The sequence below is a fragment of the Wyeomyia smithii genome, chromosome 3 (assembly GCF_029784165.1).
Source record: "Wyeomyia smithii strain HCP4-BCI-WySm-NY-G18 chromosome 3, ASM2978416v1, whole genome shotgun sequence".
In the NCBI taxonomy this organism is placed as follows: Eukaryota; Metazoa; Arthropoda; class Insecta; order Diptera; family Culicidae; genus Wyeomyia; species Wyeomyia smithii.
The window spans coordinates 4,967,232-4,981,291 of NC_073696.1; the positions used below are offsets into that span (position 1 = coordinate 4,967,232).

Below are 14,060 nucleotides of genomic sequence, written 5' to 3' on the forward strand. Positions count from 1 at the left end.
CTTGGGTAGACTTGCACTGACCCTGTGGAATAAAAATTTTAAAAATTTGCTTTAACTGCTGTCAGAACGATTCTATTTCGATTTGATTCGACCCATTATTATGCAGTTGGCACCATGAAATGGATAGTTGCGCAGCGAATGTGGAGCCAGTTTTGGCGCACCAATACATGAGCTCTGAATGTAGACAACTGCCTAGCATCTCTTTAGATTACGTCGTGAGTCGCAGTATCGTTTCATTATTCCAGGTGTTGGCACTGACCCAGTGGAGTGGATAAATTCGCTATCAGTTATACGTTTTTGGTAGAATGAATTTCATTGGGTGGTGGTATATGTTGACGGTCTGAATGTGGATGTATGTGACAGCACTTTTCGGCTTTGCCATTAACCATTCCCATTCTTTTTTTTCTCTTTTTTTTTGCGGTTGCGAGACAAAATGCTTAACAGATCACCAGAACAACCGAAAGAACCATGGCAAGCATAGCATTAACGCGGACGGACTTGCATGGGATATGTCGAAAGGTGCGACCGAGGATGAGAACACGGCATAAATGAGAGCAACCGACGCAACGACCACAAGTAAGACTGCCGGCATTGATATCGATGCAATGAGGCCTTGGAACAACAAAGGTATAGTCAACTCTGTGGTGAGTAAGGTGATATAAACCGGTAACAACAGGTACGTTCCCCATTTACAACACATAACTGCCGTTGAAACCTTCAGTCCAGAGTAAATTCGCTCACATGTGCCTTATTGGCCGCCAGCGGCTGTTGCGTCATGAATTGCCCCTGGAGGTTTTGACATTATAATCTGGGCCTAGTGCAGAAGTAATTCGCTTACGGCGACCAGCTAGACAACCCACCCTAAGAAGAAGATATTTTTGAAACTTAAAATACTCACTAAAGTTTGCCAGTACATACTGCAAGTTTTCCCTTTGCGATTGACACTTTTTTATTTTACTCTAATAATAAAATCTGATAATCAATCGATAATTCAATCACCTCAACAAATCGAGTGACAAATACTGATGGAAATAAGTTTTTAATATTTTTGGCACAAAAAAGGTGCTTTGAAATACTATGCTTTCAGGTAAACACATTCTACCTGTTCTCCTGATTTATGTCGTTTAATATACAAATTGTGGACGTTGTTGCAATTTTAGTGAAACAAACTCGAACAAATTAAATATGCATTTCAGTTTTACCGCAGCGCCAACTACATGTCGAAAAGACCTGCTAGAAGTCATATGGCGGCGGAGATTCATCGTCCTAAACGAGAGCGCGTAAATTCTGCGAAGCAAAACGAGAGAGCGAAGCTCTAGGAAACACAGCAACAAAAAGTTCGTTCTCTGTTTGCAGGACATTTTTTGTTTCATTCTTGCTAAACAAAGGTAAACATTACTTGCGGCTTCCCATCCTGAGAACGTGTTAATATAATTTTGTAATTTATTCCTTGTGCTTACTTCCCGTTCTTTTGCAAAATGTCTGGATACACAGAGGAGTATCTGAAGCAGAAGCTAATCGAGAAGCTGCAAGCTACTCATGTGGTAAGTAAGCTGGACACGTATGCATAGTTTGTGTAATATATATTCCTTGTGGAAGGTTTGAAGAATCGCTCCGGCTGTCAAAAACACAGACGGTGTGCCAAAATCAAGGCAAATTTCGACTAACTGCTACTCAGGGCTAGATCGTTAAATTCATTACATACATTTTGTTCAAATGAAAGTTCGTAGAATAACACCGTTCGTAACAAACGACAACAACAGAGTCTTTAAAGTTGCGCTACGTGGAGTGTTGATCTGTTGTGCCGGCATCGGAATTTAGCGATGGCCATAGATAGCGTTAGTTTGGTCACTCTGGTGGCCGCCGGAATGTTGCTGCGTGCCACAATATCGTTGCATTCTTACTCGGGTGAAGGAAAGCCACCGATGTTTGGTGATTTTGAAGCTCAACGACATTGGCAGGAAATTACCGTGAATCTTCCTATCCGAGAGTGGTACGAGAACAGCACCGATAATGATCTTCTATATTGGGGACTAGACTATCCCCCGTTGACAGCCTATCATAGTTTGCTAGTTGGAAAATGGGCCATGGCGAGGGATCCGGCTTTTGTGAGGTTACATGAGTCGCGTGGTTTCACGGAGGTGGAACATAAAAATTTCATGAGGAATACAGTCCTGCTGGTGGATAGCTTGCTGTACATACCAGCTATTTTATTGGCTAGTAGTGTGGTGCGACGGAAAGTTATCGGCGGTGATGTTACCGGTAAAGATCTGCTCGGGATGATGATCGCAGTGCTGTATCCCGGTCAAATATTGATTGACAATGGACACTTCCAATACAACAACGTGTCGCTAGGTTTGGCCGCCTTGGCAATCGCTGCTTTGCTGGCCGATAGAAATTTCCTTGGATCAGTTCTGTTTGTCGCTGCTCTGAATTACAAGCAGATGGAGTTGTACCATGCCTTGCCGTTTTTCTTTTATCTGTTACAATGGAGCTTTCAACATTCGATGAGATTCGACTTCAAGAAAGGCGTCGTAAATCTGATTATGTTGGGAACGGTAGTAGTTCTTACATTTGCTACTATTTGGAGTCCTTGGTTAGAATCACTCGAATCGACTGTCCAAGTCATTCATCGAGTATTTCCGATAGCAAGAGGAGTTTTTGAGGACAAAGTTGCGAATGTCTGGTGTGTTGTTAATGTTTTTATCAAACTAAAGTAAGTTTAGTAGGTACATTTTACTTTGAGAAGTTGTTTCAAGCATGTTTTCTCCCAATTCCAGGAACTTCGAAAACTCCAGGATGGCTGTCATCTGTTTGTGTTGTACATTGTGCGCCGTTTTGCCAAGCAGCTTAGCGCTTCTCATCAAACCATCAAAGCAAAATTTTCTTCTTGCTTTAGTTAATTCGTCCCTTGGTTTCTTTTTGTTTAGTTTTCAAGTTCATGAAAAATCGATCCTGCTGGTTTCATTGCCGGTTATGCTACTCTTTCAACTACGTCCCCTTCAAAGTTTTTGGTTTCTGCTAGTAGCCACCTTTAGTATGATACCTCTTCTTCACAAAGATAATTTGCTAAATGCTTACATTGCTCTAACAATTATGACATTAATAATGCTTAAAGTTGCTCTATTTGCACTGAATAGATTTCAGTCAGTGAGGAAATACCACATTATAGATTATCTCAAAATGAGTTCATTGACTCAAGGCCTTTGGTACATCAGTCCAATATGGATATACAGTTTCTACTGCTCTCTGATAGGGCAAGCGATATTGTTAATTTGTTTCGTTTATATTCAACCTCCACAGCATCTACCGTTTCTTTGGCCGCTTCTCATCTCGGCGTACAGCTGTGCACACTTTGTACTATTTTTTGTTTACTACAACTATCTACAGTTCTCTCCGGATGATAAATTATTCATGGTTAGAAGTAGAAAGAGTGACAAAAGAAAAGTAAAATAAATGGAGTAGCAAATTACAGCGTTCTTTTTGTTATGTTAATCTGTTTGAAGAATTGAACCATGCAGCTGAAACTAACGACTGTTTGCTGTCAAACTACCGATTTTTTTTTTTCGTTGCAGGAAGTAATTGATGAATCAGACGGTTGCGGTGGAAAGTTCAGCACCGTTATCGTGTCCCCGCAGTTCCAAGGCAAAGCAATCCTACAACGGCATAGGTATACCGATCCAACGCTATTTCAAGTGGTTTCTATCCTAATGTAATTTAATCCTTAGATTAGTGAACGCTGCTTTGGCTGAAGAACTCAAAACCATTCACGCATTCTCGCAAAAGACCTACACACCCGAACAGTGGGCTGCAGAAGGTCATTAGCAAAACTACAACTTACCAAAACCGTCGGTGTCCTTTTGCAACCTAGCGTTTCGCCATGTCCACGTTAGATGCCTTTGAAATATCAGCCCCTGGAAAGGTGATTCTTCACGGGGAACACTCTGTTGTCTATGGCAAACCTGCTATTGCGGGTCCCATTGGACTCAGAACCTACCTCACGTTCACGGTAGGAACGATTAAAGTAATCCTCGACTTGGTCAGTAATATATTTTTTAATGCTTCAGAAATTAGAACAACCAGAAATAATACTCGATTTCGCCTCGATACCATTTGTATCATCGCTATCGCTCGAATCATTCAACTGTTTCCTGGAGGAACTCAACTGCGGAACAGATCTGGCACCGTTCGATTTTCTCCAGAAAATGAAACACACAGAGTCCTTCTTCTTCGCACAATACGTATCCACCCAGCCGGCGGGTGATTCCGTGAAGGAACGATTCGCTCTTGGTACCGCTCTCTATATGCTGAACCGCGTACTGCAAGCCGAAGGAATTAAATCGCTACCGTTCGGGTTCCGATTCACGCTTAAATCGGTCATGAGTATCGGCGCCGGACTGGGTAGTTCCGCGGGTTACGGTGTTTGCGTTTCTGCCGCTAGCTTCGTTCTCTCGAAAATTGCTAAACAAGAGCTGAATGCTGCTAATGTCGGCAGCTTTTCATTCCAGCACGGCGATCCGTCGGTGCTGGAGAAAATCTCTCAGTGGGCTTTCGATTCGGAGATTGTGATGCACGAGCGTCCCTCCGGAATCGATAACACCATATGCACCTACGGTAATCTCATCAAGTTCACACGTGGCGCTCCTTTCGAGACGGTTGCTCTCCGGCAACGAATCCACCTGTTGGTTGTGGATACTGGCGTCAGTCGTTCGACCTCCAAAATGGTAGCAAACGTTGTTACGATGAAGGAAAAATACTTCAAGATGATGGATTCCATTCTGGACGCGATGGGTCACTTAGTAGATGATGTCGTCTCGATTCTGGAAGATGAAGCAGATCGGTTTCAGGAGCTTTCCACACTGGTCTCGGTCAACAATAACTTACTACGAGCCATCGGTGTCAGTCATCCGTCTTTAGAGGTGATTTTTCAGCTTGCCGAAGCCGGGGGATTCCACGCTAAGTTAACAGGTGCTGGTGGTGGCGGTTGTGCGCTAGTGTTTCTTCCTGAGAACTACGAAACCAAGCAGGAGTTTACCCAGTTGACAAACAAACTGCAAGAAGCTGGTTTTCACTCGATTCAAACAACGATGGGCGGCGAAGGAGTGAAATTTAGAACGCTCGGATGACGCTCAGGTAAGCGCAAATATTCGGCCGATTTCTCGAAACAAGTGGTGTAGGGATTGATCAAAAAAATATTGTTCAAAATTGTGTCTAATTTCGTTTTCGTATTGTTGATAGATTAATCAGTATTGGTTCGCGGGGCATTATTTATTCTAGTTTCATAACAGTAAAGAACTTGGAAACGCTAGGTTGCAAAAAGTATTACCTAACATGAACATGAAATTTTGAGTACAGTAACAATATCCGAATCTCCAGTCGCATTTTGTGTTCAAAGCCTTTTCGTTTGTAACTTGAAAAATGCTACAGATTGAAAGGTCTCATAAAAAAGACTTTTAAAACACACAAATGTGATCAAAGCAAACATTGCGCGCAATCTGATAAAACATTTTCATTACCACGTGTTTGTTTTAAAGTGCAACACCTTTTTTTGATTTTCGAAGTTTTATAACTCGTTGTTTAGTGAACGAAAAAAGACAAAATAAGTGATGCTACGATTGGTAATCAAGATTTTTTATGCGTTACAGAAGCAAGTATGAAGTTAGGATTTTTTGACGTAGGACTACGTCTAACCGCACTATATCGAGATACATTCTGCGGAAACTAAAACCAAGGTGTAACGTTGGAATGAAAGATTTCAAACGGTAATGCTGATGTAACCACATGATGGATTACAATAATCAATATGTCGTTGGATTGATAAAATTATGGACAATTTTGTGATTTCTCAGTTATCATTATCATTTCATTGTTTAACAGTGAGAATTGAATAAAAGTTTCAAGGTCGAATTTTCACGAACAATGTACCAATCACATGCGGGCACCCCTGGCACAGACTTCATGAATAGACACCAATTGTCTGCTGTGATATCCTGTATAGCAGTGGCAAAAAAAAATTTGACAGAATCTCCCCGTCCCAATAGGTCAACTAACGTTTGCTTCTATGAGCCTAGACTATATTGATGTCTTGAAGGTGAAGCTTTTTCGGAAAGTTCGTAACCACCTCCACTATCAGACAGTTTCACGTCCTGCTCTTAGAATGTTATCAAAACTGATGTCTTGATGGTAAACATGCTGGCACAGGCAACAGTACTGCACCGAGCAATGTATGAATACTGGTCACTCGTCGTCTATCAGTGCAGTAGAACTCGATATTTAATTGTGTGCAACCAAGCCAAGTGAAGACTACATTGCCGTTGTCGACGCATAGTGGGGCGTGTTGGGTTAACGCGTAGGTATCGTTTTGCAATCTGGAACACAATCGAATTGCCGTTTGAATTGTCTTCTTATTCTTGTTTCGTATATGTAGTAGCAAATATCAGAATTCAATATGATTATTCGGGTGCCGCAAAATACACTGCGCTACCGGGAACAACGAAATTCTGTACGTGTCGGTAGACGCAGATAGCAGGGTATATAAATTATATACCCTGCTATCTGCCTCTATTATATAAATAACAGATAAAATGTGTTGTTTATTTTTGAACTCTACACTCTGTTTTTCTCATGTCCATTTTGAATTTTCTGTGAATATACATTTTTGTTCAAAAACTGTAGTTTTTTATCGTTATTTTTTCCACGAACTTGTAACTGCAGGAAAATTTTATAACATCTTTGCCGCTTGGTGATCGGAGAGTGAGCCATCCTTCACAAGACAAATAAATATTGTTTAATTTATACTAAATCGTACTCAATTTAGGTCTGTACAGAAGCTTGCCCTTTCGCGTATTGAAGAAAATTGACTGTATTAGAATGAAAGGTATTCATCAATGCTGAAGAGAATATTTTTTCTTCTAGAATAGAGTGCTGCAAATAAATAATCAAAATACAGACCCCGTTCGATTTTGCCAAACACGACATGGCAGAATTTGCCAAAAATGAACGGTTTTCATGACGTTTTTTCATAGATATTTTCACCAATGAACTAGTTTTAGTTCCAAGTCGTTTGAGGTGTCGCTTGATGAATTGAGGCTGATGACCTAGATACTTGATATTACTACCCGAGTAATTAGAGGCTTAGTACAGCTTAGATCATGATCATTATACATATCACCGGCACAAGTTCCGGTCATGTTCCAGGAACCGTTTTACCGATTTCGGTCATTCGCTTCGGCAACATAAAGAACCAAAATACATTTCTTTTGGAGGATGTTGAGCTTAAATTGGTTGAAATAAACAAGAAGACTAAGAAATGTGTTTAGACATAATCGCTCGTTTTGGCACATCTGTGCCAAAATCGAACCGTGACAAAAGTAAAACGAGCTCAAATCAAACAGAGCCTCAAAGGGAAATTTAAAACTATTGTAGTCCTACGTCAACTATGCGGTCGTATCCCAGATACCACTACTATTTTTACGCGGTGTTTCAGCACTCAAGGCGTCTACATCTCTTCACGGTGGTAAGTACCTACATTTTTTTTATTAATTTTTTAATTATGCAAGACAATAATCATTTCATATTTGTAAAAAATATATTTCTGAAAAAAACCTAAGCCGCAATATTTGAATCACGTGAAATTAAATGTGAGAATTATGTGCACAAAATCGCACCCCAATCGCTTCAAACACGTTGCTTAATTTACTAAAATACTAGAAAAAACGTAATTCCACTTGAATTGCAAAAAAATATTTTTGACTGTGATATATTAAAATTATCTGCAAGTAATTTATGATCAGTTATTAGTTTTTATTCCAATGTGGAAGCGATTCCACCACAAAATGCCCTGCGCATTGATTACGAATAGATTATCTTCTCACCAATTACAAATTACGCTAGATCCGTAACGTACACACAGTACCTCTTTTTTCCGTCAAATTTCACCTCTTGGTACTGTGATTGCAAAACTAAACCGTCCAACGGACAAGCAGAACTTTCTGCAATCAGTAAGAATTCAGAAAATAATTGTTATTCATACCGGCTACCTGCAGCAGGTACGTCATGAACATCAGAATATCGATGGTTTGCTCTACTTTAATCACCGCATTTCCACCCCGTGACTCCATCTGGACGCCAAATCGGCGAAGCAGCTCTAGTACGTTGTTCACCTTGTTGCCGGAAGTGCTACCGAAGATTTCCCGAATCACTGCATGGTTCCGGAAGTTGGTCAGTAGCCAGGTTACGATTTTACTGGCCATTTCGAGCGTGATAATGCCCTGAAAATCGGGCGAATCCTCTCGGCTGGGCGGAGGCATGCGGCCACGTGCAAACATGTCGTTCATCGCCGAAAATAGATTTTGAATGCCTGGACTTTGGAATGATGGGGCGGCGCCGACAGTTGGCGCTGTTGCAGTGATTGGCTGTGGACTGGACAATTGTACTGGTGGGAGAGAAATTCCACCCGAATTTTGGAAGTTGATGATGTGATTCAGTGCCTGGGCATCTACCTGTACGAGAAGGGAGCGCTGCTGAGCTTGAGATGGATTTAGGGATTGTTGCTGTTGTTGTTGTTGTTGACCTTGTGTTGTCGCTACTTGAACAAAGTTGTCTCCGTTCGGGGTGCTTATCGGTGCCAAACGTACCTGCACCAGTTCGGGTCTATTATTAGGGGTCCGTACAACAAATGCCTCGTTTGTGGTGGTTGGTCTGTTTCTGCCGAAGGGGATACTATTTGTGGTCGTTGCTCTGGAAACACTACCGAACACTGGCAGGCGATTGTTTCCGGCAGTGAAGCTACGAATGATAGTTGAATTGCCTCTCAGCGAGCCGACTCGAGTTCCCAGCGATCGTGGCCGCAGAAAGCTTTCGTTCTCTCGTCGATGAACACCCGATTCCAGCAATCGTGTGAACGATTCTCGCGACAGCTCATGGCTGGGATAGGTCGGTTTACTATCGGTGGTACTTTGGCGAGTGTTTTTGTTCCGCTCTTCGGCACTCTGCTCGAAATCTTCCACTTCCGGGACGATTTGATCGATTTCGATCCTTGGTCCACGGAGACTAGCGATCGTTCGTTCGAGCTCGATGCGTACTTCGGTGGCAGTGAAACGTTCCGCTGGATTCAATGTCAGCATCGATTTGATCAACTGAATCGTCAGCGAACTGGTTTTGGTTTCGCTAGAAAAAGAATAAAAGTTGAATTTTTCAATTCTATTCAACGGAAAACAGGTTCCAATCTATAATGACTAAGTGATATGCGAGTTTGATAAAGCATGACAATGTGCGAAAATCGCTGTGCGATTTTCGGCTGCGTGTACGTACTTTTAATCACATGCAATGCAAACATTGCTTTTATCATTATGTTAACCTTTTCTTTTTCAAGACTACGTCTTAACCTTTATGGCGGACACACTGTCCAAGATCAACTCATCAAACAAAATAGTAAACTGCACTGGAGCGATCTTGCACAAACTCGTTTCAATTTCTTATTAAAGTAATCATAATCATACTTACATTGGAATCACGTAATCCGCTTGGCGGATTTTTTTGAACAAAGCCGAAGGCGTGGTGTCCAGAAACGGAAACTTCCCGTAGGTAATCGTGTACAGGATCACTCCAAGGGCCCACACATCGGACGGTTTGCCCTTGTACGGCTTTCCACCAAGTACGTCGGGCGAAATGTAGGCCGGACTTCCCCGTTGATCGAACAAATTGTCGTCCTCGCTGTTCAGGTGCTTCGCTAGGAAGAAGTTCGTTATCACAATTTCATTGGTGCGTCTGTTCAGCACAATGTTGTTCAGCTTCAGATCCCGGTGGATGATGTTGCGCTGGTGCAACTGCTCGACAACCTTAACGATTTCGTAGAACACCATCAGCGCTTCAAGTTCGGAAAACTTGTGCGTCTGGACGTACTTCTGGAGATTCACGTACGCTGCCGAACGCTCACAAAACTCATGCGCATGAACACAATCCAGCACAAGAATCAGTCGACGCTTCACCCGCCCCGTGTAAATCCACTGGACGGTGCGATCTGCCGTCTCGATTTGCTTCTCCTCTAATGCGTAATCCTAGAAAAAAAAACACACAGATAAGCAATATTTTTATTTTCTGTTCCGTCATATGGTGCAACTTTGCGTAACATTGCAATCTGCGGCGTAGTTTCAAAAATTAACAACTACGTGTATCCTAATCTAGGCGGCCCGAGGACGAGTGATGCAATAGTTTCGTAAAGCGCATAATAGTTTTAACAGAACGTTCTTGAACCTTTCACAGCTCAGCTCAAATACAGAAAAAACAATACTCACACAAAATAATCCGTGATGGTGAATGACCCCGTCGAGATCGGCCAGCAGTGAAAGCAACGTATATTCAGTATGCAGAAGCGTTTTTCCCTGCTGCGTTTCTTTATTGACCATTTCGGTTTCGATATCGTAGCTAAGAATCTGTAAACAAAATCATCAGACCATTGTCATGCACGAGCAGCCATTACAATATGCTTGCTGCTAAAAATGGTGATTCCACCATTGATTCACAATGCCCACCTTCAGCAAGTAAAACTCGTTGCTATTTTCCTTCCTGGCCAGGTACTGTGTCTGCGGAACACCCGGGCTGGTACCCAGCTCATGCCCGATCACGTAGGGTCCTGCTGTTCGCACTCGATTTCTTCGCTCAACAGGAGTACCGAAACGGGGAACCTGGGCAAGAATTTCTTTGCTTGGCCGTCGCAAGACGCCCCCGCTGCCAGCAGCACTAGCCACCGCGGCAGCTGACGACGACGAAGAAGCGGTTGCGTTATCCTCCATCGTCGGAACTTCCTGGTCCGATCGGTTCCGCTTGGCACTAAAACCACTGGCAGTGAATTCGCCATAGATGCGCTTTCCTAGAACTCTTCTACGTTGCATTGTTCTGTAGCTTAATTACGCTCTAGTAAGTGAAACCTTGCACTGCAAAACGGTACCGTTTTTCCACCACTTAATCCGTAACACGATAGGTAAAGCCCTGAAGCTGATACCACGTACGAATTTTCGATGAGGAAGAGAGAGTTTCGCTGCGAGAAAGAAAAATCACTACGACGCGAGCACTTCACCCCACTGATTATGCGATTATGGAAAAAAAAATGTAGCGTAATAAGATTCTGCTGCTGCTGGCAAAGGCGCAAGACGCGAGTGGGTGCTGGGCTAGTAGGATGGTGGAAGGTGAAACTGCTGATGTAAACAAAGGCTCTTGATTGTAAATTTGGTACACAAAATGGAACAACGTTTTGACGTTTCTCTTTGTTGGGTGAAGTTCCCTGCGTGCGAGCTTTTTTTACCGGTTGATAAGGAACGCGTGGAAACTAGGGTATGGGTTGCTATTATGGTTGCTTGTAGTGGTGTGTTGTTGAGTTCCATACTATTTTCTTCCACCACTGATTTTTAAGGACTAAATTATTGTTAGAAAAAAAAATATAGCTCGTGTACTATAAATCAAATCAATATAGTATTAAAGGCAATGTTTCAGACAATCGAGTATATTTTTAGAGTCAATGTTGACGATGAAGTAAAATTTTAATAATTTTCAGCTTCATAGACGCTTAAATGGATTTTTTTAGATATCTGTGATTAGCCAAAATAAAACCAAATCTTGGTTTGACGCCGTATTTTAAACGTAAACTTCTTGAGAATCTTAATATTCAGTACAATCATTGAAATGCTAGAACAGTTCTTGATTGCAATATGTTTATTTTTTCTTGATGTCATATTATTCTACAAATTTCCCAATAATCATGAAACAAATTACAGTGAAACCTCCAGGAGTCGACATCGAAGGGACCATCGACTCATAGAATAAATTTTTGAAGACGTCAATTATTCATACAATAGATTGCATAAAGCTGTGTACACTATTTTTTGTCATTTTAAACTCAAGATATTCAATTTTAGTAGCAACAGGTGTCTAGAGTCAATACATATTTTTTTGTTCACACAACATTTATTTGACACGGCACAATACTTTGGGGGATTTCTTCTCAAATTGGTGTTTAATAGAGTCAATAAATGTTGCTTCGCGAATCGATCCGGCCGATTGTTTCCGATATACCTGCGAATTTGTTTGATATTGATTGAGATTTTATTCTATGACATTGATTGATCATTTAAAATCACAATTCTGAAAAAATAACTCAAAAATATCAATGTGTAAAATATAATATACTAGAAAATGACATGTTTTATTGAAATACTGTAATCGACAATGTTATAATTAAGTTAATTGCAGAAAAAATATATCATGTAAAAGTAACTTTTCCTTTGATAGCAAAAGTTAAAATAAGTATAAGAAGTGAGGGTATTTTTATATGTCCGTTGAATTTTTATACTATAAATCTAAAATTTTTTGAAAGCAAGTGTCGAAATTTGCAAATGTTAAAATGAGAAAAATAAAGCCTGTAGTACACTCTTTGTCTAATGGTCAAATATTTGACCTTCTGACATAATGGTCAAATTTATTTGACATCATGGTTGTTGTTTGCCCGTGTTTGCCCCATGTTAAAATTGAAGAGTGACAAATAATTATCTTTGACCAAATTTTTATCTGTCAAAAGGTGACAAATATTTGACGCTCGGTCAAAGAGTGTACTACAGGCTTAAGAGTTATGAGCATTTCATAATATTTCTTTATTATAGAGACTTTTAGGTGATTTGCCTCTGCTATTAAATGATTTCTTGCTGGATCATAATTTTAGTTAGATAATGTTGAAGCAAGATTTTTTTGCTAGATGTATAGCTTCCACTATTATTACCCTAGAGATTGTTGTTTCATCTAGTTTCGCTAACAAAAATCATCAAAATCCGATCGCTATCACATTTTAACAGACAGTCAGCACATTATTCCTTCATTTCTCAGTTTTCTTCTTCTTTTCTTCTTCACTCTTTCACACCAGAATTTGAAAACAACATCGGCTCATAGAAACCAAACAACTAGCATAGTTACAATAAGGGACCATCGAGCGAAGGAGGCATCGAGTAATAGAAATATCGACTACTGGGAGTGAGTTTGTATGGGAAATCGATGGGACTGAAAATATCATCGAGTATAGGAAAATATCGACTCCTAGAACATCGACTCATGGAGGTTTGACTGTATAAAATTTGTGATAATAAATGGTATTATCTCATGTAGTTTTAAATGATAAAAATGATTAGGTTACCTGCTCTTCCAAAAAATGGCTTTAAGAGTGCAGTAAAGAGTATTTTTTCGTGTTTTCACGCGATGCCACTGTTCTCCATTGTTTAGTTAACCCTTTATAAGGCAGTTGCAACTATATTGCCACCAACAACTTTCTTTTTTTTCTGCTTCATAATTCAGTGATCAGAAATAAACGATAAAATTTAATCACATTTTTTTATCCTCGGCCCGTTAAAGGGTTAAACCGAGGGAATGCCTTTTCCTATCTCTCGATGTACATTTGACAGAGTATAACATCGAAGATACGGAAACGTCAAACCTGATACAAAAACGTCAACATAGGATTGTTTTCAATATTTTGCTGTTTTGGTTGATTCTTAGCTTTTGTGCTTCTTAGGTAGACACAGTAGATCTGACTATTATTTTAAAAAATGCTTTGGTGCTACATTCCGATTCGGAACTCGACCTTCTGTTTATTATACACAGACTTCGCAGCCAACTGCGAGGTATACAGGACAATTGTGGGGCTAGCGGCGCTACGATCCTACTAACACTAACAGTCTCTCCCGAGCCGAGACTCGAACCTAGGACAACTGGCTTGTTAGTAGGGATACCATTCGTCCTGATTTAGCAGGACATGTCCTGATTTTTAGAACCATTTGGAGCGTCCTGATTTAGTTTTCATATTTTAGCATTTGTCCTGATTTTTCTGAATGATGCCGGATATTCAAAAAGGGAAAAAATTGCTCAGTACTTTCATCTTGACTCCAGGAAGAAACGAACTTATTTCGAACGATTTTTTTCTTTGGTTGAATCTTAATGAGAGAAATTGTCTAGTCGTTGAAATCGTTAAACGTTTTTTGGCAATTCTCGACTACTTTGTGATAAGGTCGCATGTCTAAACG

The 14,060-nt window shown here is 40.6% G+C and overlaps 4 protein-coding genes across 4 annotated transcripts; 3 read left to right on the plus strand and 1 right to left on the minus strand.

The window, feature by feature from the left end:
• Nucleotides 1-1,394: 1,394 nt before the first annotated feature.
• On the plus strand, nt 1,395-3,866 carry LOC129731298 (bolA-like protein 2). Its single transcript, XM_055691162.1, has 3 exons — nt 1,395-1,544; nt 3,576-3,670; nt 3,729-3,866. Exons 1-3 carry the CDS (start codon nt 1,479-1,481, stop codon nt 3,823-3,825), a joined length of 258 nt encoding a protein of 85 aa, XP_055547137.1. The 5' UTR covers nt 1,395-1,478; the 3' UTR covers nt 3,826-3,866.
• On the plus strand, nt 1,560-3,472 carry LOC129731296 (probable dolichyl pyrophosphate Man9GlcNAc2 alpha-1,3-glucosyltransferase). Its single transcript, XM_055691159.1, has 2 exons — nt 1,560-2,716; nt 2,781-3,472. The coding sequence occupies exons 1-2, from the start codon at nt 1,824-1,826 to the stop codon at nt 3,454-3,456; spliced, it is 1,569 nt and encodes a 522-aa protein (XP_055547134.1). The 5' UTR covers nt 1,560-1,823; the 3' UTR covers nt 3,457-3,472.
• Nucleotides 3,867-3,874: 8 nt separating the features above from the next.
• Nucleotides 3,875-5,330, plus strand: LOC129731297 (uncharacterized). Its single transcript, XM_055691161.1, has 2 exons — nt 3,875-4,009; nt 4,068-5,330. Exons 1-2 carry the CDS (start codon nt 3,881-3,883, stop codon nt 5,124-5,126), a joined length of 1,188 nt encoding a protein of 395 aa, XP_055547136.1. The 5' UTR covers nt 3,875-3,880; the 3' UTR covers nt 5,127-5,330.
• A 2,452-nt stretch (nt 5,331-7,782) lies between these two features.
• Nucleotides 7,783-11,186, minus strand: LOC129731444 (serine/threonine-protein kinase 40-like). The gene is made up of 4 exons (XM_055691451.1): nt 10,533-11,186; nt 10,296-10,433; nt 9,505-10,058; nt 7,783-9,168 (listed from the first exon to the last, which is right to left on the minus strand). Exons 1-4 carry the CDS (start codon nt 10,890-10,892, stop codon nt 7,998-8,000), a joined length of 2,223 nt encoding a protein of 740 aa, XP_055547426.1. The 5' UTR covers nt 10,893-11,186; the 3' UTR covers nt 7,783-7,997.
• Nucleotides 11,187-14,060: the final 2,874 nt, after the last annotated feature.